This window comes from Camarhynchus parvulus, chromosome 15, assembly GCF_901933205.1.
Source record: "Camarhynchus parvulus chromosome 15, STF_HiC, whole genome shotgun sequence".
Taxonomy (NCBI): domain Eukaryota; kingdom Metazoa; phylum Chordata; class Aves; order Passeriformes; family Thraupidae; genus Camarhynchus; species Camarhynchus parvulus.
Genome location: NC_044585.1, coordinates 12,969,662 through 12,997,109, shown reverse-complemented (window position 1 = coordinate 12,997,109; position 27,448 = coordinate 12,969,662). Strand labels below are relative to the sequence as shown.

Genomic DNA, 27,448 nt, shown 5'->3' with positions numbered 1-27,448 from the left:
AACACCCAGCCAGGGACTGTTTCCACCCTGAAGTGTCTGAAATCTAATTAAACACGGGCAGGAATAAAAGCAGAGCTGAAGTAGCTGACATAAAACCCCGCGTGTGCTGAAAGGTGACACCAGTTACACACCAGGGCAGGAGCCCTGCAGGTTGCTGCTCTCCATCCAGCACAATCATGATGTATTTGCACAGCCCTGGCATCCATTAGGTGTGCACAGTGAATAAAAAGGACATGTTGTGGTGGGGTTTATGTCAATGTTTTCTTTGAGTAAGAAATAAAGCAGCAGTTACCATAGCAATGGACAGAGAGCCCATCAGCCCTCGCTATGAAAATTAAAGAATGCAGGCTGGAGATGACAGCACAGCCCCACTTCAGTAACACAAAGAGGGATGAGGCATATTAATTTCTGCACAACGATTCAAGATTTCTTTAAAGATCTTTCAGAAGATATTAACATTAACCAGCTGTCACTATCTACAACCAGCTGATAAAACCTTCATTCAGCTCTCTCAATATTTCTGCCCAGTACAAATTACAGTAGCATTGTCTCAGAGAGATAAGAGAAAAATTCTTCAGCAGTACCCTTGAGTCTGGAGAAGGGAGGTTACACATCATCCTCACGTGCTGTGCCCAGGCTGGATTGGCACCTGCAGCATCCTGGCTGAACAGGGCTCTGAACAGGGGGGTTTGGCATAATGACAGCTACCAGGAGAGGCACTGGGGAGCTCCTGGGGGTTCCTGTGCTTTAGGGCACTGACAGGCACCAGGACAGGCTCTGGAGAGGTTCCTGTGCTTTAGGGCACTGACAGGCACCAGGAAGGGCTCTGGAGAGGTTCCTGTGCTTTAGGGCACTGACAGGCACCAGGAAGGGCTCTTTTTTTTTAGGACGACAGGCACCAGGAAGGTTCGACTGTGCTTTAGGGCACTGACAGGCACCAGGAAGGGCTCTGGAGAGGTTCCTGGGGGGACAGGGTCACCCTGTGCTTTATAACACCAGGAAGGGCCAATTTTGGTTGCGTCCTGGGGGACCGGGGCACCCAAGGCCCCCCGACCCGTGCTGGGTCTTCCCTCCAGAGGCTCCTTCCACCTGGAATCACCCCTCTTGTGGATCCTGCGGACAGCAGGACCCTCCCACAAACCAAAGTCCTGCTTCAAGGACCCAAAGCCACCTCCCTGAACACCACTGGGATGTCACCTGCAGGGCTGTGACACTTCTGTCCCCACGGCTGGCTTGTGACACGCTGCCTGCTCTTTCCTGTGCTTGTCCTGAGCCGCTGCTCAGGCCAGCTCTATTCTATTCACAAATGAACCACAGCTTTTAAACCAGCCTTTTATCATCTTCTGTCTCAAAAACCAGTATTACAAGGGTACATTGTCCACAGTCATCATCACACAACCAACAGTGACCAAGTACATACCAAAAAAATGGTTTTGTCATTCCTTTTTACTGGGAAACTGTAATCAGGCTGCTATAGAAGGGAAAATCAGAGGCTGCTGCTAATGTGGCCTGTCATGGATGTCTGGAATCCAGAGGAATAAAAAGTAGCCTAAAGCCTGTGAATATCCTCATTACTTTCCACAGGACTAAATTTGGGCCCATTCCTAAGTGACAGGCTCCTGCTGAGGGCTGGTGCTTCCTTTCCACAGGAAGAATTCTCAATGCAATCAGAGCTTTTTCTAAGCTAGACATAACCTCAAGCGGAAAAATATTTTTGTTGCTACTGGTGGTATCTGTAGAACCTGCAGAGAGCAGGCACAGGAGTGACTCAGTGACTCCAGCAATTACCATCACAGCAGCTCACTTCTTAAAAGCTACAGTCAAGCTCACAGCCCTGAGCAAGCAGCCATGCAACCCACAGGGAAATTCAGTTTCCTCAAAATAGGATCCACACATGTCCAGTATGCCCAATAAGGAGCCCCCGAGGCTGGGCAGTAACATTTTTGTCTCAGTGATCACCTGTAGGGCTGAACCTCTTGCCCAGCACTCCTGGGGTGAAGGGAAGATGAAGCATGACTTTATGGTCTGGTCTGTCAGACACTCTTATCTGCAAAACCAAACTGTGATTCATGACCCACAACTATTTATGTGTTCTGGTTAACAACTAATCAGGGAGGTTGAGGAAGCAAGCTCTGCATTTTGGAAAGTGCCACATATTCCCCTTCATGAGCCTGTCTTGTACAAAGAGCTCGCTCTGGTGGCACTTTGGAAGTGAAGGGTTACATCTGAGAGCCAGAGCTTGGATGAAAAAGAGATTCTTTTAAGCAGCCTGACAGCTGAAAATGCAGAGGGCTATGTCTGAAGTGCTTCCCCCATTTTTCTTTCCTCCCAAGACCCAGGCTGTTTCTCGGGCCCTCCTCTCTCCAGCCTTGCTGATCTCAGCAGCAATATGAAAACCTAACACGGTGTCACAGGAGATGATTAGGCTGTTAGTGTAAATTAACCCCCTGGCAGCTTTGCTAATACACACACTTTGTAACACACCAGGAACCAGGCAAACAAACAAAAAAAAATGCTGAATTTCCTTTTAACCCAGTCTCATCTCAACTATGAATTAATCAGCTCTTCTGGGTGCTCCAAGTCTGTAGAAATGCAATTTGCTTTTCAGGAGAATACTAAACACAACAACACATGCTTCCCTCAAGAGACAGCACACCTGGGCAGGGTGGGATTTCCAGGAAACACACCCAAGGGGGCCCCAAAGGAAATGGTGGCAAAACTTGGAGTCAAACATTCCAGAATTGATAGGAAAACTCAGCATTCTGTAGAAATTAACTCAAGTGCAGAGCAGCTCTTCCCAAGATCCTGGTGCCTTTTGTGGGAGTTTTAACTGTGAAGTGCCACAAGAACATATCAACAATGTGATTTCTTTGTGCCTGTGCTGTCATGAGTGAGGAGCAGCATTCTGCCAGAACAGAAGCTTCAATCAATCTGACACTTTCTGTCTTAAATAATAAGTCCCACAAGCACCAATAAAACAACAAACTCATCAGATTTTACAGTTCTGCTGGCACTCTTGGATTACTCCCCATTCATCCTTGCATCCCAAATCCTCCTCCCTGCAAGCTCTGAGCTGGGGCTGCTGGTGTCCCCCCAGTATGACTCCAGTAATCACTCCTGCTGCTGCAGCCTCAACAGATGCACGAAGGCTTCAAAGCCTCGGTTTTTCTCAGGGATGCTCATTTCCATTCAGACCCAGAGGCTCACACAGTTCCCTGCTTCCAGCGGCCCTGGAACCCAACAGCTTGCCAGGTAATCACACTGAGGATTCCCGGGGGATCCCCTGATGCAGCAGATCACAGCCTTGTTCCAGACAGCCACAAAACATCCTCCTGAGTCGATGGAACTCCCAGCAGAGCGGGATTTCCCTCCTCTCTGCTGGCTCGGGAGGATTGGGGTTTACGCCTTGTGATCTCCTAACGAGCCACCATTGTCACTAATTAGGCAGGGAACCAAGGATTTAATTAACGCTTGTAACTCGAGTCACACAAGTGGCTAACAGTCTAAACAGGAATTAGCAGCGGTGCCTTGTCCCACTGCAGGCAGCCCTGCAGGGTTCCCAGAGCCGGGCAGAGGGCTGCAGGCTCTGCACAGCACAGCAGCACCGGGGCAGCCAGCGGTGGCACAGCTGGACGGGTGGCAAGGGCAGCATGGCACACCAGGGGGTTTCTCAGCACACCTCAGTGTGAATTCCTGCGCCCCAACGCCTTCTGCCAGCAGGGAAGGCAGCCCTGGCTGCAGCACCAGGAGCCCCAGGAGAACTCTCTGATTTCCTGCTCTCCCACTCACAGCCAATCCCTACAGCAGCCCCCATCCATTTCCTCCACTTCTCCAATCAACACATTAGGAAAAGTTTTCCAACACAGTAGCCTGAAGTGCAAAAGTCCAAATCCATTTTACACTGTGTGTGTGCATATATATATACACACACATAATATAGGTATATGTATATATATACATATATACATATATATACACTATGTTCATATTTGTATTTATTTATATATTTATGTATAGTTATGTGTATTTATGTACAGTTCTATATCTTTATGTATATATATGTACAGTTCTATATACATAACTATATATATACACTATTATATATACTAACTGTATATATACTATAACTATACTATTTATTTATAAATATATATATATATTTATATATAAATGTCTATATATAGTTCAGGTTTGTTTACAGTTCCATGGAGATAGGCTGAGACCCAGCTCAGAGAATATATTTATAAATATACATATATTCACTATATATATTTATATATAGTGTATATATATATAACGTTTATATATGTATGTATTTATATATAGTAATATATAGTGTATATGTATTTCTACATAGTAGTGTATATACATATATATATATATAGTGTATATATATACATTTATATATAAGTATTGATATGTAGTTCAGGTTTGTTTACAGTTCCATGGAGCCAGCTCCGAGAAGCCACAGCCCCACACTTTGGGGACACCTGCTTCCACATTCTGCAAGCGCTGCCCCGCCAGTTTCGTTAATTCCTGCACACTCTGTGTGACAGGATGCACCGTACAGGAGCTGACCGAGGTGTTCAGGTGATGTTCTCAGAAGGCAGGCTCTAGCCTGGGCTCTCCAGGGATCTCAGCAGCACTGAGCTTCCCTGCCCAGCTCCTGATCTCAGCAGGGTCTGGGGTCTCCTCCTGGCTCCTGGCTGCAAAGCTGTGCTTCACCAACCTGGTCAATCAGCAAATGATTTCCAAAGAACACAGAATCGGCCTTCCAACAATAAATCCATAGGTTATTCTCAGAGGTAATGAGTACATTTCGTTGGAGAATTGTTCAAAGGGTTTCTCAGGCACCACAGTTTTTCAGAGGCATTTAAAGAGTCAGGGGGAGAGTGCCTGTTTCCTCTTTTCTAGGTAGCTTCAATTTCAAGTTAATAATTAGTTCTTTTTAAAACTTTATTAAACCAGACTGCTGCTGCCGCAGTGAGCCCTTTCCTGCTTCCCTTGCTCTGGTGAGAAGCACCTTTCTCAGATGTTTAAAGGACATCCTCCTCCCCAGCTTAGCAGTTCTGAGAACGAGTCATTAGTTTGGAGGACCCAGCTGCCTCTGGTGTGACACCAATGTCCCTGAAAAGTGCCTGCTAAGGGCTAATGAAATTAAACTGGAGCGCATGCCACTCTCTCAAAATAGCATTAACATGTTCCCTTCTTTGAAGAAGTATTTTTTACATCACAAATGCTTTTTAAAGCTACACTGGGAAATATTCCCCCTTTAGTGTGTCACTTCTCTAGTAAATGGTAATTAGGAGTGCTCCAGCAGACTGCCCCCATTGCTTACTGGAGCAGAACATCCAAGCTGATGGCACCACTGCTATGAATCTACTTGGGAGAAATCTTAACAAAGCAAGGTGCTGCTGTACCTCAGCCCTTGGTAAAACCATAATCCCCCAGTGTACTTCTCTTTCAATAACCTGCTCCACTGTGGATGTGTAGCTGAATTGTTACTAATCATTCTACAGAAGGCAAAATAAAACAAACAAACAAACAAAACTGTTAAGATCTAAAGTTCCACAAAGCTGAACACCAGACAGTGATGTATATAACCCCCTGTCAACAAAATATATAAAACCTCTTCAAGTCATAATTCAGATCTCTGGGCATTTTTGCAAAGCAACTCTGGACTAGCACCTGGCTTTAGGGGCCCTATCAATGCCGAAACAACTCAATTTTCCAATTAAAATATACCCTGAAATAATGAGATTCAAAGTCCTCTCCCTTCACATGTCACCTGAAATGCTTTTGTGCAGTGAAATGACTCTTAAATATTTAAGCAATGCAAAGCTGCACAGGACACGTAAAATGCTTTGTTGCAATTCTTGCCATTTGGAGATGGACATGTACACCCAGAAGAGCATCCCACCAAACTCTTCTGTCTCTCTTCATTTCACTCCAAGCTCTGCTGGTTTTAAATATGAATCAGTGTAAAAAAAAGCACTCTTCACCTCAGAGCTGAAAAACCGCATTCCATTTGCTGTGGAAAACAGATCCTTGGGATAATGCATCCCAAAATCTGGGTTAACACAAAACTTAGAGTGATTCCAGCTCTGGTTTAGGTTTGCATGTTTTGATGCCTTTGACTTCAGGATGTCACTTGTGTTTGCCATGATGCCACCACACAGCAGTGTCAAGAACTAATGAACCAACAATTAAGTACAGAATTCAGGGCAGTAAATGTTATTTCATCATAGGGTAAGATGAAAATGTCACTATCTAAAAGCAAACAGTAACTGCTTGAAAATGTTACTATTTTTGGTTATTTTAGGTGCAGCTGAGGGTAGTGCCAAGCTCCTGGGAGAGGTTTATTCCCTAGGGGGTCTCAAACAGGTCTTTCATGCAGAACAGGCAGAGTTAGTGTTGAAGATGCCCCTTTTTCATGACCAGTTCCTCCAAACTGGCTTTTTATATTGAGATTCCCAAGCACTTACGCAGATGTCATGAACATAACAACCTTTTCTACCTCTGCTGCTGTTCTTCACATGCATCCTCCTCCAGGTCCTTCAGCTGCTGCCAGCACCACCCAACACAGCCCTGCTGTCAATACTCATTAGGCAGTAAAAGCTGTCCTAGCTCATAGGTTTAATAGCTTTCCTCGCTGCATTTATCCTTATCCAATTTGTAGATTTATTATTACTCCTAATTATCCATTGTGTTGAGTTGATTTGTTTGCTGGACACTGATTACACCCTACATCCCTCCAGGTGCAGCGAGGTGCACTGCAAAATCTCTACTAAGAGGCCTGAAGGGAAGGAAAAGCCACCCCTGTGTTACACCTCTCTTCTCTAATCAGGATGTAACAACTTCATCCCCTTTCTCTTCATTTCTCCCGCTCAATAGCTCCTGCAAATCAGGTTATCTGCTGGTTCAGCACCTTGCAGAGGGACTCAGAGCTGATCTGGTGCCCAGGGACAGACAGCACTCAGCACTCCCACCCTTCTGCTCGGCCCTGTGTTGTGCAGGGCTCTGCCCAGCCAAACGTGGCACAACCTGCCATGAGAAACAGCTGGCAGGACCCTGTCCTGGTAAGCACCTGGAGAAGTATTTCCAGCTCCAGAGCAAACACCAGTGCACACAGGAGAACCTTTTCAGAGCTGCCTGGTGCCTTCAGCTCACCTCCTCCTCCTCACCTTCAAGCACTCCAGCAACCACATCCAGTTACGTGTAACTTCTGGAAGCCAGCCCCACAAGAACACCTTCCTTTCAGTTTGGTTATGATTCCTTCCCTCTTTTGCAGCCTCCCAGGGTGGGAGGGCTCAGGAAAGCAGTCAAGAACAGAACACTCACAGACAACACACCCAAAATGATGCCTCACATTAGAGAAGAGTGTAACAGCACTTGGAGAGGTGACAATCAGTCCTGGTAGCTCTGCCAAAGCCAGTGGTAACAATTTGTGGCAGCTCTGGGAAGGACACAAGACCTCAATGATCTTCATTTTAAAAATTGCTGGGGTTTTTTATTTATTTTTATTTCCTTCCGTTCATACTTTACCAACTGCTAGAGGTAACAGTAATTTTCCTACTGTACCATCAGCAGCAATTCATCTCTCTTTTGGGAGCCCAGAATTCCAGTGGTAGGAAAGCAGGGCAATATTTTCCTCTCCCTCCTCTATTCCTTCAGCTCTTCCATCAAGATTTTCCCATTCATAATGTTGTTGATAACATAAGGCAAACCTGAAACCCTTTCCATGAGAGAACATCAAAGTCCTGCAGTAAAAGGGCTGAACACTCCCAAGGGTGATGCTGACCAACTGTTTGCATTTTCTGGTTCTGCAGATGGAAAATGCCTGTAAAGACCTACCAGAGGTGACACAGCAGGACAGGAACAGGACCTACAACCTCTCAGGATGGTTTGGACTGTTCCCACCACAGTCCTGTGCTCACTGGGTGCAGGAAAGGAGGAGCTGTCTTTATCCACATGGTGCTCCTATGGCATTAATGCACTGCCCTGCACAACCCACCTCACCCCCTGCCACACCAGCCATCCTCCTGACTTTACTGGTGCTCCTGGGCTGATAAATGCACAGATACAGCACCAGGATGCTGAATTAAGACAATTTAAGAACACTGATAAATTCACATATACAGTACTAGGATGCTGAATGAAGACACAATTTTGGGACATGGATAAATTCACATATACAGTATCAGGATGCTGAATGAAGACAATTTAAGGACACTGATAAATTAACAGATACAGTACCAGGATTCTGAATGAAGACACAATTTAAGACCACGCTTTCACTTGCCATGATTTGTGGCTATGAGGTCATTGAGACCAGTCTGCTTCCCTTTTGCCAGAGAAGATTTGTAGCTATTATTTCCCACCCCCCAAGCAATGATCACATGCTGTTTGCTTCAGCTCTGCATGTTGCAATACCTCAATGAATAATATACAAGGAGCAGAAAATAAACAAGCCCACTGTGCCCGGGGATAATGTGTGGTGTGTTTTTCTTTAGGATGATTAAATGTGAGTGCATGTCATAGGATGTAGGGCTTGCTGAGCTGGGAGCCCAGGAGGATGAGAGCACACAGCTCTCTCCAGGCAGGCAAATGGCCACGGAGAAGGTTAAGGGGGCCCCCAGGCAGCCCCAGCATATGCCCTGCTATTCCCTGGCTGCTCTGCTCTCTGGGCTCTCTCTCCAGACACAGACACTCCACGGGTTCCTGGCTCACGCCCCACCCCTTCCACACCTCAAAGTTGCACTGAAGACATCAGACTCCCACCACAGAATGGGAAGCTCCATTCCTTGCCAGCCTTTCACCAGCCCTCTGCTGATGCCTTCAGTTTGAGCTTTCATGTTTTTTACATTCTGTACAGCCTTAATGTGTAACTCTGAACTCCGTATAAAGTGTTAGCAAGTTCTTCTCACAGTTCAGTCAGACAGAACAATCCTTTTCCAGCCCCAGAACCAACCCGTGTCAGCCTGTGCATTCCATATAAATGTTCCCAAAACCAAAGCCAATCCTCTCTGTCCATAACAGCAAGTCACACAGGCAACTGCCAACATCCCACATTCCCATGCCTGTCTCCTGCACCTCTCAGCCAGACTCATTTCTGAGCAAAGAAACACAGCCCCAGATTTCAACAAGCTTGTTTCTCTTCAACTCGCTTTTCAGGAAAATAAAGAGAGTGACAAGGACCTTCAGAGAGTGATCCCCACTCCCATTCACCCAACAAACACCCAGCTCACTGCCTCTGGATTTCTTCTTTCACCACAGCTATGTTTGTTATCTGCAAAAGTATTCTGTTTCTACTACTTTGTGTAAAGGGATTTTCAGTAGAAGGGAAGTAACAACATCAGAAAATACTTCTAGCACAGAGGTTTCACTCAGTAAACAGGTGTCTGGGAGATTATCTCGCCAATTTAACCAAAGCTGCAAACACCACAACGGTTCTGGGATGACTAAAATCCCCCTTTTTTCAAATAAAAGCCTTTTATCTGCCAAGCGACACTTCCTGTTCTAAAGGCTATTCTCCTCGGTGGTTGTCAACTATGTATTAATCTAATTCATATAAGCCTTAGAAATAAATTCTTTCATGTGCAGAATCTTTTGGGAAACTGATTCCCTGAGGCTTTAGAGAGCAATTGTTGCTTATCACCGTGGAAATTTCCACTGAATTTAAAGCCTGGTAACGAGTTAAAAAAAGATACATCAAATTTTTCAGTGATTAACAAGTTTCCCAGTCTTTGTCATCCTCAAAGGATTTTCATCTGATCTGTAGGGAAACGGCTAAAAATGAAAATAAAAGGGAAGTGATCTGACCCAGTAAGGCAGCTCCTGTGTTCCCACTCCTGTCCAAAATAATGGCACTCACTTCTAACAGTCCCTTACAGGCAGCAGCAATATCAAACACCTTGGGCTTTATTTAAAGGACAAATGTGCTGCCAAAGACAAACACTGCTTAACTGCAAGTGGATAGTTAAACCCTCCCTACAGAGCTCTCCTAACAAAACCACTCTGTGTGTGGGAGAGGCAAGCTCTGCCAGAGCACTTACAGAAAAGCAGGTAATTGAAGTTTTTCTACATTCAAACTCCATGCCTGCGCAATAAAAACCTGATTTTAAAAGCACCATAAAGCAGAGGAGTTTTCTGATGCCTGGCTGTCTGTCACAGCACAGAAACAGCCCTGCTAAAGCAGCACTTTTGTACCTTGCTGCACACCGTGGGCCTGTGATAAATGGCACTGCAGACACGCTGAAAACCTCCCCGTGACGGGGGCTTTCAATCCTCCTCACAGCACGCAAAGAGGAAAATAAGGTATTTCAGTGACTAGGAGCAACCTTCAGTGGGGATCAGCTTCAAATCAGCTGAGACCCATCCCACATCCCCAACATCTTTGTGCGCCAGAACCACGCCCGGCCAACCGCCTTACCTGAGGATGAACTGATCCACCGTGGAATTGTTGGCAATTGTCACGTAAACATTCACAACCTCCCCCTGTTTGACGGGCTTGGAGGGCAGCCACACCACCACGTTGCTGTCCAGCCGCAGCTCCGTGAGCTGGGAGGCCTCCTGGCCGCGGTAGAGGCTGACGGAGCCAATCCTCTGCAGGTGGGACATGCTCTCATCCACACCATCCTTCCCGGGCCGGATGGCGTTGCCCTTGCGGAGATCCTCGGCCGTGCACTCGCCCTTCTCGTCCCCAGGCTGCACCGTGTAGTAAAGCTCCACAGGGCTCCCCTCCAGCTGCTCCGCCGGCTTTTTCCGGCCCGTGAGCACGGTGGGGGGGTTGAACCAGCTGGGCAGCAGCTCCAGCTGCGCCACGCAGAGCCCCAGGTCCCCCCGCAGGCGGCAGCTGCCGCGCACCTCGCGCGTCTCGCGGAAGGCGAACACGCGCAGGCAGGGCAGCCGCTCCGCGGGGCTGTACTCGTCCCAGTCCCTGCCCACGATGTAGAACAGCACCTGCACCCGCGGCTTGCTCAGGTAGATCTTGCTGCTCAGGATGTAGGCCTGCAGCTTCCAGTTGTAGGTGAACTTGTTGGCGGATCCAAAAGAGCTGGAAGTCAGCAGGAGGTCCTGGGGCACTGCTTGCTCCACCGAGAAGGGGCCGTAGCTGGCGTTTAACACGGGCGGCCTCTTGGCTTTGTAGGGGAAGAAGGACTCCACCCTGGACTGCAAACTGGAATTCCTCATGAAGTCCTGGTTGGCTTCTTTGAGGAAGAAAGACGTCTCGGCGTTGAAGAGCCGGTAGCTCACAGGTAGGTACGTTGGTAATGAAGAAAATCGCTGATTATTGTCCAAGACCCCTCGGCACTCTGTCACTAATAAAAGAAAAGGTGAGTTAGACCAAGTCTGTTCATGGATTCAAAGGGACACTTAGGACAACTTCAGTGCTAAGTTAGGGACAAGCATTATTCCATGCAAAGAACATTTACAGGGTAGCTACATGTTTAGATACAAAATAATTCTTTTCTGCATTACATTTGCAAAGGAAAATATAATGTAGCATGTCAGGAGAGCCCAACGACCAACAGCCCCAGGGCTGCTAGTCACCAGCCCTGCAGGATCAAAGGGAGCTTTTCTTCCAGGTGCAAAGAAACTGCTTTTCTAAGGACTCTCACACAGACAACCATTTCACTCTCTCTGTCAAGTAACCTTGCTCTTGTATTATTGTTCCTGGCACTAGAGTCCATATCTCTGTGGTAAAATACTGACAATTTCCTACGTTCTTTAAATGCAGATGGGCATCACAACCCAGAAGTATTTCAACAAGTACTAATATGTAAGATGCACACAGAGAGAACCAGCATGCGCTGGCCAATTTCAAGTTTCAGCTGAACATCAGATCCCTTTCGACCTAAATGTTTTCCTGTGAATATTAACAACACATTGCTTAAAGGCAAAATGTATTGTCTAAATTAGGGTAGATAACAGTGGAGAAGGGTTCAAATACATGTTGATTATGTCATACAGCTTACAACCCCTCTCCTTAACCCCTACTGAAAGGATTTGCCATAGGTACAAAAGGTAAATGCATCTACTGCTGGACTTCTTGAGTATTGAAAAAACAGAGCTTGCCCTCAGCTCCAGGGTTCTCGGGGAATCCTAGCAAAATCAGGAGTTTAGGTTCTGTGCAGGTTCAGCTCTTTAAAGAACAAAGGTATCCACAAGGACAACACAGAATGCAGACATTCATCTGGAGCTCAGAACACCTGAGGATCCCAAAACACCCCCAGAGACACTGCCTTACCACCTTCCTCGCAAGGGGCTGCAGCCTGGGGGCTTCTGCAAGTCACATTTGCTGCCCTGGCACGTCTGGCTGCTAACGTGCTAATTATGCAGTCAGATTTAATTAAATGTTTTCAAGTAAGGAATAAACAATCGATACCTGTCATGACACCAAATGGCTGCTGACAGACAACCCCACTGCAGTCCTGTGGAGTGTGCAATGCCAGAGTGCAGGGAATGAAGAGCTTTGGGAGGCAGGTGTGAGGTAATTAAGAAAAGAAGGAGACAAATGTAGAGGAGGGGGAAATCAGAACTCTCAAAGGACAGCAGCCATAAATTTGAAATAAGGAATTAAGATGTGTTCACTCATGTTTAATTCATGAACCACCATGGAACTGTTCTCCTAACTGAGCAAACTGCCATGACTGGACAGAAATTGAAACAAAACAAAATGAAAAAGTAAAAAAAGGAAAAGAAACAGTGAATTAGCAGCACAACACCCTTTCTGTCAGGCAGAATCACATTTAAAACATAAAACATCGGTTTGGCCCACTGTTACAGCCCTGCAAGGCTCCAGTCCTTGGCACACAGTTTCATTCTGCTGAAGATGTTACAAATGCCACCTCCCGAGCTGATTGATTTCCCTTTACCCGAGTCTGTCAGGATTCCATCCCTAAGTGCTCTAACACTTCTAAAAGGAACACAAGGAAGATCCACTTTGGACCATGGACATTTCAAGGGAAGAGGAAAACCTACAGATGTCTTTGGTCCAGCAGCAGAACAAGAATCTGGATCACAGATGCAGGAATTTCCTCTGTAAGCCCCTTCACCCACCCTGGATGAGCCTGCTGGGATCTGCTCACCTCCCTGCAGCCTCTGCAAAAAGCAGCCACCGACATCCTCCGTGCCAGATACCAACATGGTTTTCAATTAAAACACCTGGCTTGCTAGACAAGAATTCCTTGGAGGCCAGTTTGGCTACTGAGGTTGGTCTGGTGACTGGTGAGATTTCTTTCTTAAGTGTCCTGCTGCTCAGCTGTGGTACCAGAGGGCAGGGCTGTGCTCAGGGGAAGCACAGGAACTCTTGGTGGAGTAAAGCATGAGCTGGTTTAAGCTCACAAGTTTTCTGAGGGTTTCCATGACCAGGGATTCTCCAGACACAGTCCCACTGCTCCTGAGGGAATCCCTGCCTTCCACAGGGCCACACAATTCAGAAATAAACTCAGCAGGCTGCAGAGACAAGTGAAGTCCTGTGATTCCAAAGGGTTGCTGGTCAGGATCTAAGCTTGAGGCTTAGCAGCTGTTTTTGTGCAATTCCCAGGACTTTTGCTGCAGCACGTTATCCTCAGACAGACAGCGGGCTCATTTTTGCAGGCACTTCATTTATCCTGGGTTAATCACATGCATGAGGTATGCAGGACTTGGCCCAATATTAAGAAAAACAGTCATGCAACTTCTGCCTTAAGAAGCTGAACACAGACAGCAAAACCCATGTGGCCAGACTGACAGCAGAAAGAAAAAAAAGCTTCACTTTTTTTTCTTATTGTAGTCAAAAGATTTCCACCCACTTTCATACCATAAATAATGGATTCCTGTATTTCTATACTGAAGGCTGTACTTTAGACAATTTATTTAAGCACTTTAAGCCTTTTACTGATAAAATTGGTAGTTAAAATTGTCCATTTTATTTTTAGAATACCGACACCATGCATCAGCAACTGCAGGCCATCACTTAAGGGATTTGTTCTCTTCTCTTCATCTCTACCCAATAACTTTCACATCCTGGGATAATTAATTACCTGCATTTCCAGAGAACACTTTTGTATGCTTAATCAGTTCAGTTTCAAAGTTCTTTAATTTATCAGAGAATCTATTTAAACAAGATGCCATGGGTTTTCCTGAGTTTCTCAGCACAAGTTATTATTTTAAATAACCATTAAGTGGCGTTTACTTTTTCTACCTGAAAAACTAACTTTTAAAAAGCAGCTCTGCCTGTCATTGCTTCCAGGTGCTCTGGAACAGATTTTTGAAATGCTTTTCCCCTTTCCATCACCCAACAGGAGTCACAGCTGCCCAGAGATGAAGTCCTGCATGGAAGAGGTTAACAACCATCAAACAAAGCCAGTATTAGCCAAGAACAAAAGCAAAGGCTTACAAGTAATTATTTCTTCTTTGTAACAGCCTGGTGACTTTTTAATCCTTCTTCTGGCTTCACATGCCTCTGCAGCACTTCATCTGAACCCAAGCATCTGCTAAGCACATCACTGGCTCCAGTGTGACAGAGCAGCTCAAATTCCTGCACCCAGTGAGCTCATTGGATGGGAAACAGTGACTTCTGATCTGTAGAATTATTATTAGTTCTTGGATTCCAGCATAAGAGGAATTTTCTTTGGGGGTAGTTCACATGGAGCTGGATTCACTGGAACAGTCACAAAAGCTTAATATCTTGGAGTTGTTCTTTTATGAGCTTGGTTTGAAGTGACTTTCTTTTGGGCAGGGAATGAAGGGTTTAGCTCGTGGGTGGGAGATTACTGGCCAATGGCCACGGATCTTCAGTGCCTGATGCTGGATGAGCCACCAAGCCTTCAAGGCAACCATCTGCCTGTCCCCTCAGCCAGGAGCTTCTGGGCCAGGGAAGTCAGTGAGGAGCAGAAGACATCTGCCCATGCAAAGGGGGAGTGATGTGAGAAGCCTTCCTGCACCTTGTCTGGCCCTCAGAGGCCCATTTATAATTGTCCTTGCAGGAGACAAGCCAGAGGAAAAGAGCTGAAGAGATTCCAGTGCCTGTGTGACCTCCTGGAACCCCAGCACAGCAGCACAGCTGGAGCTCCCACCAAGAATTCGGGAACTTTTAAGGCAGGATCTTCTCCCTCCTTTTCCCAACTACCTTTCCTCTATTCCTGAACCAGCTATCATTGAATGCTGCACCATATTCATGTTAATTTTTGTTCCAATTCCATGCCACCAGAGTTTTAAGAAACAAACCCCACCTAATATTATTCACAGCAGCACCATCATCTAAAATCCTGCAAATGCTGTGAATTATCATCCCTGTTCCTTCCATGGACACCCATTCCCACCTGCCCCTGCACCCAGATGAGCCCCTGACACAAACCATGCCCTCACAAAATCCCCACCCTTGGATTCTCTTCAGACTCCATCTCCCCTACAAACCTGTTCTGCTCCTGCAGAGCAAATCACATATTCCAGCTCAGGAACTGCAGAGCAGAATGAAAGCAGGGAAGATTCACTTCAATCAGCACAAATGTTTCCTTCACCCAAAATGTCAACAGCTCTGTTTGCTGGTTCATTTTCCCTTAATTTTCTGTGCCAGCACTACACTCAGTCACATTTAGTGACTTCACAGTGTATGAAATCTTTGTAGCAATGTTTTGCTCAGAACTAGAGCTCAGCAAATACATTCACTTAGACCTCAGGATGACCTTAGCTGTACTCTCATCCCCTCCAAGCTCCCTTTTCTTACCTTCTAGAAATAGGAGATTTTGCTGATGGAAAGGCTGAGTGGAATCTTAAACCAAACAGGCTCAGATGGAGGATATGGAACAATTTTGGACTGTGAGTTTGATAAAATACAGCAACAAAGGGAGCAGTGGCTCACCCATGTCTTCCCATCCAGACTGATTCCCCCCAATAGGCACGAGTCAGCCTCTCACTCCCTCCTGGCCTAAAAGCTGCAGCTCTGTGAGCATTCCAAACCATCAGCTGGGGGCAGGGGTCCTGCAGGAGCCACAGCTCCCCATGTGTGCCCATCAGAGCTGCCTCCCCATCCTCTGAGGGATCACAGGGGCTCTGGGACTAATCGCACACGGGCAATGTCAAGTGTCACATGCTTATGATGACCAATTTGTGAAGCTAAAAATAAGCTCTGCAAACCAATCTGGCCAAGAAATCCACAGAGCAAACATTTGAGGGAAACTGCAGCCTATTATCAAATGTTCTGTGAGCACCTGGTGAGGGCAATTTCATCAAACAAAATTAATGCTAACGAAAGTATTTTAGCAGTTCTTTTTGAATCCAGAGTTCCCTAAACTGAAAGCTGAAGCCCAAGGATAGGTTTGTACCTGCAGGGTTTTGCAGACTGACCTGGGATGGGATATTCCTATTCACATCCATGGGAGTACAGTCTGGTTGGCTACCAGACATATTTTAAGCCCAGATATAGACACAACCTTATTTAGCCTAGATCAGAGTTCAATTAAACCACATTGCAAAGATTTTTGGGAGACATTATAATCAGTTATTGTGAACAAATTTCCCATTTTATTTCAGTGGGAGATATTAACTTCATTCATTCAGTATATTGTTAAATGAAAAACTGCAATAATATTCTATTAAATAGACTTCTCTCACATTTTGAGAGTATACCCTGAATGAATTTATCCTTTGTACATTACCACAGATCAAACCTTCACTGAAGTCCTACAGACAATCCTGGATTTAGTACAGAAGTGAACACTTGGCCCACTCTCCTCCAGCAGAGGCAGAACAGTGGCATTTCAGAGCTGGCAGAACACGACAAGCACCTACAGCAAGGACTGAACAAAGGAACACCAGCAACCTCAGCACTCTTGAAAACACAGAAACCATGGGATGGCCACCAAAACTAAATGATGGGAATGCCAAGGGGATAAAAAACATTTCAAACAGAGCATGGTTAAATGCTGGAGCTCATTGCCAGGGAACTCCCCCAGAATTAACAAAGGTGGTCACTGACGTGCGGCCATCCAGAGCAGCGCCATTAACCACATGTAAAACTCCTTGTTTGACTTGCATCGATTAGAAGCCAGGATTAGACCTCTGCATTCTAAAGCCTTATCCAACATCTGTCAGGTTGTTCCATTTTCCTCAGGATTACCAACACAACAGACACGTGTATAAACCACAAATAGCTGCTTGTGAGGCACAGCCTTTTCACCAACAGGAAAGAGAAGCTTTAAAGTCTATTTTGGAAACACAAAACTGCACATCAGAAAGACATTTCCAATATTGTAATAACAGCCTCCAATGCTTTTTGCAGTTCTGTACGTGCCCCCCTTTGGCTGCCAAATACCAAGATATCCTTTTATTACAGACCTCTCTTCTCTCTGACCCTCTACTCACAGAGCTGGGTTAGTCAAAGGCTGCCTGACATTCAGGACTGAAATCTATAAATGGTTTTCTCAGACTGGCTGATGACCTTAAGAGTTTGTAAAACAACAGTGCACATGCAAAGGTCAGTGAAGATTTCCGGAATCACTCCCCCTCCCAGGGCTGCCGTTCCCAATTGTCTCCACTGCCGAGGCCATCTGACCTATTTAAGCCACTTTGCTGCGTGGAATCAAAGACAAATACCTGGAACCTCCAATTTCCACTAATGAAAGCTTTTGTTAAGAGAAAAGAGTCGGAAAACCTCTATACAGACACTATTCAGGTTTTGTGCTGGCCAGAGGCTGCAAATGTCAGAGTCCTGTGAGCAGCACACGGTGGGCAAAATGTCACACGCTGGCCTTTGAGGCAAGCAGGGCTGCAGGGATTGTGGCACACCCCATGGATCCTGCAGCCCCACTGTGGCACACCCCATGGATCCTGCAGCCCCATTGTGGCACACCCCATGGACCTGCTGGCCCCACTGTGGCACACCCCATGGACCCTGCAGCCCCATTGTGGCACACCCCATGGACCTGCTGGCCCCACTGTGGCACACCCCATGGACCCTGCAGCCCCATTGTGGCACACCCCATGGATCCTGCAGCCCCACTGTGGCACACCCCATGGACCCTGCAGCCCCACTGTGGCACACCCCATGGACCCTGCAGCCCCACTGTGGCACACCCCATGGATCCTGCAGCCCCACTGTGGCACACCCCATGGATCCTGCAGCCCCATTGTGGCCCCAGACCCGTGCCCACACACCCCATGACCCGCGCCCACTGGGCACACCCCATGGATCCTGCAGCCCCACTGCACACCCCATGGATCCTGCAGCCCCATTGTGGCACACCCCATGGACCCTGCAGCCCCACTGTGGCACACCCCATGGATCCTGCAGCCCCACTGTGGCACACCCCATGGATCCTGCAGCCCCACTGTGGCACACCCCATGGATCCTGCAGCCCCATTGTGGCACACCCCATGGACCCTGCAGCCCCATTGTGGCACACCCCATGGATCCTGCAGCCCCACTGTGGCACACCCCATGGACCCTGCAGCCCCATTGTGGCACACCCCATGGATCGCAGCCCCATTGCACACCCCATGGATCCTGCAGCCCCCCTGGACACCCCATGCAGCCGCGCCCCATTGTGGCACACCCCATGCACCCTGCAGCCCCACTTTGGCACACCCCATGGATCCTGCAGCCCCATTGTGGCACACCCCATGGATCCAGCAGCCCCATTGTGGCACACCCCATGGATCCTGCAGCCCCATTGTGGCACAGCCCATGGATCCTGCAGCCCCATTGTGGCACACCCCATGGATCCTGCAGCCCCATTGTGGCACACCCCATGGATCCTGCAGCCCCACTGTGGCACACCCCATGGATCCTGCAGCCCCATTGTGGCACACCCCATGGATCCTGCAGCCCCATTGTGGCACACCCCATGGATCCTGCAGCCCTGCTGGCCCCACTGTGGCACACCCCATGGACCCTGCAGCCCCACTGTGGCACACCCCATGGATCCAGCAGCCCCATTGTGGCACACCCCATGGATCCTGCAGCCCCACTGTGGCACACCCCATGGATCCTGCAGCCCCATTGTGGCACACCCCATGGACCCTGCAGCCCCATTGTGGCACACCCCGTGGATCCTGCAGCCCCACTGTGGCACACCCCATGGACCTGCTGGCCCCATTGTGGCACACCCCATGGATCCTGCTGGCCCCACTGTGGCACACCCCATGGATCCTGCTGGCCCCACTGTGGCACAGCCCATGGATCCAGGCATTGTGTCAGCATGGCAAGGACAAAGCAAAGAGCACCTCAGCCTGTCCTGTCTTATAGCTGGAGAGAAGAGGAGGATCCAGGACACTGGAGTTTATTGCCAGCTCCATCACAGACGCATGGCAGACACAGAAACCTCTGCAGCCCAGGTTCTCTGGTGGGGAAATGAGAGCAGCTATCGTTCAGTTTGATTGACTTGCCAGTCAAAACCACGTGGAGCTCATCACACAAAAGGCCAAGTCAAACATTGTCTGTCTGGGGGGGTTTCTGGGCTTTAAAGCAGGCAAAACCAACCCAGTGGCAGTCACAGAGTGGGGAAAAGCAAACAGTGTGGTCAGTATTTTCTACCGTGAGCAGCACCTTTTCAGAGACCTGGACTGCCCATCTTCCACTGAAGAAATCTAATTTTCATGGCAGTACAACTCTATGAAACGCATTTCTCTGCAGGGGATGTTTCAAATTTAGCCTTACAGGATGGCTCACCAAAGCCTCCCCAACATTTTAAAGTTTGGCCAGAATGCCATAATGATTGAAATACACGAATATCACAGTTAGTTGGGGTTTGGTTTTTTTTTAAAGTTCTCAAGTGTCATAAAAATGGGAACATGCAAGATGTAAGTTACAAACTTGAACAAGTTCTGGCCTTGGCAATGAATCAATTCCTTGTCCTGTATCTCCTTCTCCAGTTTTTAATAGCTCTGTGCTTTGCTCTGCTGTTTAAGTCTCTGTCAGATGCTGATAGGCACTCGCTCCTCTGTTTAGACACTGAATTGCTTTGCACAGCTCCTTGTTTAAAGAGAGATTAGGGTCCTAGAGCCTGAATGGGGCAATTTGCTCAGCATTCTTGACTGCCACGAAAACCAACAAGAACCAAGAGCACCAAAGAGCTCAGACCTGCACAGGATGAAGCTTTCAGCTGCAGAAGTGGAGAAGAAGGACACAGAGGACTCAATAAATGAATTACAATGTTTTTCCCCTTACCATCCAGAAACAAAAAGAGTACTTTTTCTTGGAAATAGGTACTAATGAAAAATAAAGCCAGCCAGCAACATGAACAACAGGACTTTATCTCACAGAAAGGACTTTATCTCACATATCCCACACTGAGCCCCAGCCTGCACTGGGCTCTGTGTTACACAGGTACAAGGGACACTACTCAAAGAGCCAGGTACAGCCTGGCAGTGAGTAATTCCAAGGCTGAAAAGGAAAAAGGGGTTTCTTGCAACCAGACCTGCGCCAGGCTTCCCCTGGGTCTGTAATACACTTCTAGCACACATCTTGATACCTTCCTAACTGGAACTCACTTCTCAGGGCTGGTATTCCCAGGGTCCTGGGCTCTGCTGGGAATGATCCCCTTCTGACCTCTCATCCCACCTCAGCAGCTCAATACCCAACAGCTGCAATCACTTTCCCCACTGCCCAGACAGAGAACTGAGGCAGTGCAGCTGAGTTTTCCAGGAGGTTCTAGCAAAGCTAAGCATGGAAAGCAGCAGGGGCAGGGGCACTGCGTGGGCAGCAGGCGAAAGCACCAGGGCACGGAAGGTAAGAGGATGCAAGAGCCTTGCTGCTGATGGATGGGACTTGGCAAGGCAAGGCAGCAATGCTGCCAAGATTGGACTCCAGTCTGTCAGCTTTTCCGAGTGGGAACCAAGAGCCTCAACCTCCGCTGCCTGGCGGCTCCTGGAATCTGCAAATTCGGTGTAAAACATCTGAATCATGGAGAATAAAAGGCCCTGGAAGCACTGGCTTGGATCAGCATTCACTGTTGCAGAATTCCACTCTCAGGAAAGCTTCACCACTGGTATAAATCAATAAAGTTTCATAAAAGACAGAAAAATCACCATGTGCTATATGAGCAATGACCCAGCCCCAAAAATATCTTTTAATTGCTTCTTGAAAAAAAAAGTTTATTACTTATACGAAAATTTAATTTAAGAGTAAAGCAGCCACTTATCCTTCTTTCCTTTCCCCTCCTCTCCTTCATGGAGGAATTTGGAACACTAACAGATGCAATGCATGCACATTTTTAATACTTGCATGTATTAAATAGTTGCTTGTATGCAAACTGTGATTTAAACCATGCCAGAATATCCCAATATCCTGGCTACAGCCCTGCTAATCATCTCCATTTCAAAGATGCAATGAGGATTTATGAGAAGATTAATTGAGAAAGGAGGCTGAGGGGGTGGGGGACAGCCCTGCCTGTTGGGGAAATGAACTCAGCATCACCTTTAACCTCCAAGCAATTATTTGTCACAGAGCACAAAGCAACTCATCATTCCAGAAGAGCAGCAGGACAGAAACCAAGCGGAAATTTATCTGGTTAAACACCTTCCTTCCCAGGGATTAATCAAAAGGGATGGCTGGAGCACTGGTGTCTTTGTGCTCCCAGCACCTCCAAGGGCTGTGTTTAAAGAGCCCTGGCTGCTGCTAAGAGAGCAAAGGCCACTGTGGCTCCTGGGGTGGGTGAGCAGCTACTCCCCAGCCCCCAAATTCTGGCTCTGAACTATCCTGGCTCAAAAGCTCTGTGGGAGCAGCCCAGCTCCCCACGGGGTTTGGGGAGCCCTGGCACGGAGGGGCAGAGGCAGGAGGGAAGGGGCTCCTCAAAGCCCAGCCCCCAACCTCAGCCCTTCTGGCATCTCTTCTTCCCACGTCACCCCCACCAGAAACCTGAGTGGGGCCAGAAACGGCCGGGAGAACAAAGTGCTTGTGGTGCTGGCAGTGAGAAGGGGAAAGGCAAAACTACAAAAGGATAAATGAGATCCAGAAGAGGGAATCTTCCAGAGGAGCGCAAGCAGACCTGACAGAATGCTAAATCACAGTGAGAAAATGCAGCAGAACAATGATGAACACGTGGTTTTAATTCTGTTTTTAAGGCGGAGAAATGATTGAGAAGTCTCTCTCTAAAGTCTCTTTTATTTGCTCTAATGCCTTGCTATAACCTGCCCAGGAAGGGCCAAACCAAAACACTCCAGCAGTGCCATACCTGAGCAAAGCGTCTGGGAGAACACTTCTGGCAATTCCAGCTCTGGAATTAGGATCCAGAAGCCAGTGGGACCAAGTTCTGCTTTCCAAGATGAAGTTTTTGTAAAAAGAGTACTTTCAGAAGCCAGAGATAAAGGCCTGCCTAAGATAAAGACACGAACCTGGATCCATTTATGTTCAAAGCAGAGCAACAGTCTGCTGCAGCTTCAGGGAGGGCATTAATGCCAGAGGCAAAGCTATGCAGCTCTGAAGGTACAGCAGAGTAATTCTGTATTTCTGGGGTGGGTGGAAAGCAGAATCCTACCTTCCTGCTGCTTCTCAAGCGTCCTTAAAGTCATTGGCAAAGACAAGTGACAATGATGGATGCCAGTTTGTTATGCTGAGCACCACAGAACTGCACAGAGCAAATGACTTGCACCATCTTTTTAAGAGGTTGAATGTGCCGTGCTCCTAAAGTGCTGTTGTGCTCAAGAATCACTGAGAGCTCCCTGCAAATCAATGCAATAGAGCCCTGCTATACATTTTGTAAGCCCTATTTTTATCCTTTCCTAATATAACTTCCAAACCTTCCTCCTCCCCCACGTCCCTGCCACAGATCCCTAATTCACACAGCTAAAAACACACAGTGCCTCCTACAATTTTTTCCAACATGTGCAGTCCTTAACAACAAATTTAATTTCTTCCTTTCTTTGAAGATCATCTTCATTCAGCCTGGCTCCAAAGGGAAATTAATGAGGGCTCACTGAATATGTTTACATAAGATCTCCTCCAAATTTCTGTTCTTGAGCATTAGGAGTGTTTTTATCTGCCCTCTAAGGGACGGATGTGTCTGGCCAGAGATGTCTCAATACAACATCTGCTGTCCACTCACCCCAGCAGCACTGACACCCTGCTGGCTTTGCTGCCAGCAGCCACAGCAGCTCTGCTGGCAGAGCCTGGAGCAGGGGCTGGGGTGAAGCTGAATAAAAGCTGATTTCACCAGGAGCTCACAGCCAGCGAGGGGCTGGCACACCAAGGCACACCCAGGGCTGAGCAGGCGGTAGGGCCTGGCTGTCCCCATGGTCACCAGAGCTGTGGCACTGCTGTGGTGACACAAACCCTGCCCACACCCCCACTGTGACCCACACTGAGCCAAGCTGGACCCCAGCTGCTCATCCCCAGCAGCCTCTCTGCTGCAGGAATTCCATCACTGATGTGAACTTCAGTTCCTGGTGGACTCCACAACCACTTCTTGGTCCGTGATATTCAATAGAGGCTTTGGAGTTAAACAAAATCCTTCTGTTCATTCTTACGGACACAAAAGAAATAATGCAGTTCTTTGTGTAACAGCAATAGTGTGTACCATCACATGGAAATTGCTGCGTGCCCAAGCACAGATAAAACACGTATTTGTGCATACACTCACAACCACAGCTCATTCCTGCAGGACAAACTGTAAATGCAGCTCTTGAGCTGGCTCTCAGGCTGACACATGGTGCCTGAGCAGGGCACAAGCTGGTACCTTCTCCCTGCTCTAAGTGTGCTGCTGTCAGACATCTGGCTGCAGGAAACCTTTGCTCTAGCATGGCTGCTGGAGCTAGACAATAGGATTGCAGCAATGATTAAAGATGTCTGTGGCTTCTGGGCAGGCAGGAACAAAGGAAACTCTTCTGCTGGAAGAGGGGTTCGATAAAATTCAGGCTGTCTCCACTCCTGCAGTTTAGTCTCCTTCATTAGCCAACAAAGCAATGACTCCAATTCATGACAAGAAAAGGAAACTGATCATCCTGACCAGCTTCCAGTGCCTCTCCTGCAGTTCCTTTTGGCTCCGTGTCTCCCCAGGTAACCCTTGCCAGCTAAGGCAGAGAGAGTGCTACAAGAGCCATTACATCATCCACATTCAAGAAGCAAAACTTTTATGGGGATCATTTTTCCTTCAATAAAGAAATAAAAAGCTAATGCCACCCTGAATGCCCAAAGTGCTGTATTAGCACTCTTGTCAGCTGTAGGGCTTTTGGACTGCTATACATGTATTTTTTTCCCTTTATAAGTCTGTTTGAACCTGTCTGCATTTCAGTTTGCTAAAGCTGTTTAGCCAAGTATGAAGTCCATTCATGGCCAGCTGTAATGAACGTCACAGGCTGTAACCCAAGCAGGCAGTGGTGCCTGTTTGCTGGAGACTCTCATTCAAAAAACCAAAGAGAACAAGAGTAGTTTTAGAGATGCTGTAAATGCTGAGCTGCTTGCTCTGAAAACTAATGCAGAGCCTTGTTCTCTGTGCAGACAAGGCCTCCGAGTGAGGGGGCTGTGCGAGGGAAGCCTTGTTTACACCAGGCTCCTCTGAGCTAACAACTTTTACTTTAAAGGCAATATCATGCATTGATTTAGAAGACAGATAGAAGCATCTTCTGCCCTTGCTGGAGACAGAGCAGACTGTGGAAAGCTCCTGCCCTCTGGGCTGCGTGGTGAAGAGCAGAGCACATCTCTTCTCGGTATAAATTTAAAGGGAGGACCTACAATATGGAGAAATCTTCAAAGGCCAGTCAGGTTTCCAGTCCAACGACCCTGCCAAGTGTTCCTTTAATCCTTTATTTACCAGTAAATCTGCCTCTCTGTTCAGCGGGCTTTTACTGGGATTGGGTTTCAGCCTGCAACCCAAAAGCTGTAAGCATATGCTCTGTAGCCCTAATGAGAAACTCAATCTATTAATGAGCAGACCTTCTCCACAGGACCAGGTCTTGGCAACATGAGTCAGTTCCTGAACTTTCACCTCCTGCTTGGCAGCACACCAGACTAACTCCACATCTCTCAGCTGGCTTACATTATCAGCTCATTATTAACATACATCAGGGCCAGATCTCTTTTACATGCACCCAGCAAACAGGAAACTACACAAGGGGAGGGCTCCTCATTTTTGTCTGACTCTGGAGCTCATAAAAGTGACTAATTAGAACCAGCTCTAGCAGAGGCACTCTGCAGATCACACATTCCCTCTGAACCTCAGTCCTGACTGCGATAAACACCCTGGGATGCCCTGGCAGCCCGGGCTGGCTGCAGTAACCAGCCCCAGACCCCTGCAGCCCCTACCAGAGGCTGAGGTGTGCTGCTTCCCTCACTCTGGAGTCAAGAAACCAGAATTCAGATGGACAAACAGCATGTCCAGCAGCCCACAAAGTCACAGAGAGCTGAGTTCCTGCCATCAGTTCCCTGCAGCAGGGAGAGCTGTGGGAGCCCTTTGCAGCCCCTTTCAAAGGACACTGCTGTGTATTTTAGATCTGCACGCCTGCCTGGCTCGGAGCGCTGCTTTGAAGTGGCCTGTGAGCCCCCAGCAGTGTACACAGCACTTTGGGAAAGCTTCCCAGGCCATCTCTCATGGCCAGAGCCCTCATGGAGCACAGCAGAGGGCTCCTGGCACAGTGAGCACTGTCCTCAATGACACACAGCTATTTGTCATGATGGTGTCACTGTATTTTCCTCCTTACACGACCAGTATTTACTTGTGCCCTCCAGTGCCCTCTCCTCAGCTGTCATCCTTCAGCTCAGAAAACTCAGCAAACAGAAAAAAGTGCAAACAACCTCTCCTCCAGAGGCCTGGTTCAGATCTCAGATCCAGTCCAGGCAGGCAGCAGCTGAAAGCTGCACAGCCTGCTAACTGCTCCCATCTCATCTGAGCACAGATGCCAGCACAGCCAGTGCCCCCAACACAAAACGCAGATGGAGACACACTCAAGGAGCAAGAAACGTCAGCAGAGCCTGCTCAGCTCAGACAGGTGGCTGTTGGTGATGCGGATCCAACTGAAGCTGTTACGCAGCATTCTGTACCTGCCCTCGGCCCAGCTGAAGGTACATCCATCCTCTGGATGCAGAAAATTCACACCCACTCTGAAACACCCCTTCAGGCAAACCAGACTTAGCACCAATCAATACAAAATCTGGCAACATCTCAGAGCCTACACAAGCCCCTAATTTTCTTTGGCTGCTCAAAAGGTAGCAATTTATATTCCTTTTTCTAAAAAAAAAAAAAAATTAGCTGTGGTTAGAATTACTTTTCAGAGCTGATCTCATTTCATAACTCGCCTCCTATTCAGACGGAATTTATGCACAGATGCTTGGAGCCAAAAATCTGTTCTCATTTAATCCAGAGCAGAGCAGGTAAAGAGCAAGGCTGTTCCAGCCAGGTTGGTGCCTTGCTGCTCCAGCCTCCCCTCTCCCAGCAGCAGGCACAGGAACCCCCAGCTGCCCAAATCCTGCTGCTCCAAGGGGCTCCTGTCAGCTCTGCTCCTCTGAGAGCTCTCCTGCTGATAACTGGGGGGCAACTAAAGACAAAATATTCTTACAGGACTAAGAGCTTTCAAATGCAAAAGAGCTGGAAATAGACTTTTAGCTGTTTTAAATGCTCTGTCTTTCCTAAAACTGCAGGTCAGAAACCTGCAGAGTAAAGAGCTAAGGGATCCTTTTGTGGAAGCAGTGGTGATAAGAAAAAAGAGTATTTCAGATCAACTGGTCAAGAATAAACCATACAACTCCTCACTGTAGTTATGACAAGATGATAAAACTCTGAATTCAGATGAAGGTTTGTTACCCAAAATAAGCCAATCCCACAATAGAGGCACCATATCTGGCATTCTCCTAAGGATGCTGAGTTACCTTAGGCCACTCATTTCTAAATAAGCAGAAGCTAAAGTAAAATAACGAAAAGTTCTTTTGCAGAAAGAAATGCCTGGAGCTTTAACCAGTGCTCAAAAATGCCTTGGGGTCTTTGAAAGGGTGATTATATAATGGAGAGTGATACTATTCAAATTATAAAACCAAAACATATGAAGGCATATCAATATATTAGTGGTTGACTCAAGCAATGAGAAAATGTGTATTTAAATGTATTTTCATTATTTGTTCACATAGCTCCACATGAGAGATGCCAGCAGTAGTATAGGAGCTGGAAGAGGAGACAAAAATTTGTTAGATATTTAATGCCAGTCTAATTGCAAAGAGGTGACAAATTTCATTCTCAATAATATTTACAGAAGGCAAAGAAGGTCCAACTCATCTTAAAAATAAGGGTGTGATAGCATCTCAGTCACAGCAATGGACTTACTCCTTCTGGCTTTCTTGGGACTGACTGAAAATCTGGGCAGGATAAATTAAATTTTCCAATATATAAAGCTCCATGCTCCTATCACAGAAAATAATCTGGATTCCAGCAGCAATTCAAATGTTTTCCTCAAGTATGCAGATGTACCTCCTTCCCCCTTGGCAGGCCCCTACAGCTGAGAATTGAACCAGCCTCTTAAACTGAAATACCTGCACAGCCAA

The 27,448-nt window shown here is 47.2% G+C and overlaps 1 protein-coding gene across 3 annotated transcripts in view; it reads right to left on the bottom strand.

The window, feature by feature from the left end:
• TMEM132C (transmembrane protein 132C) overlaps positions 1-27,448 on the bottom strand; it is a 172,852-nt gene that overhangs the window by 107,505 nt on the left and 37,899 nt on the right. For all 3 annotated transcript variants that reach the window (XM_030958567.1, XM_030958569.1, XM_030958568.1), the window contains exon 2: positions 10,433-11,321. In XM_030958567.1, the coding sequence (XP_030814427.1) occupies positions 10,433-11,321 (889 nt within the window). The remainder of the gene's footprint in view (positions 1-10,432; positions 11,322-27,448) is intronic.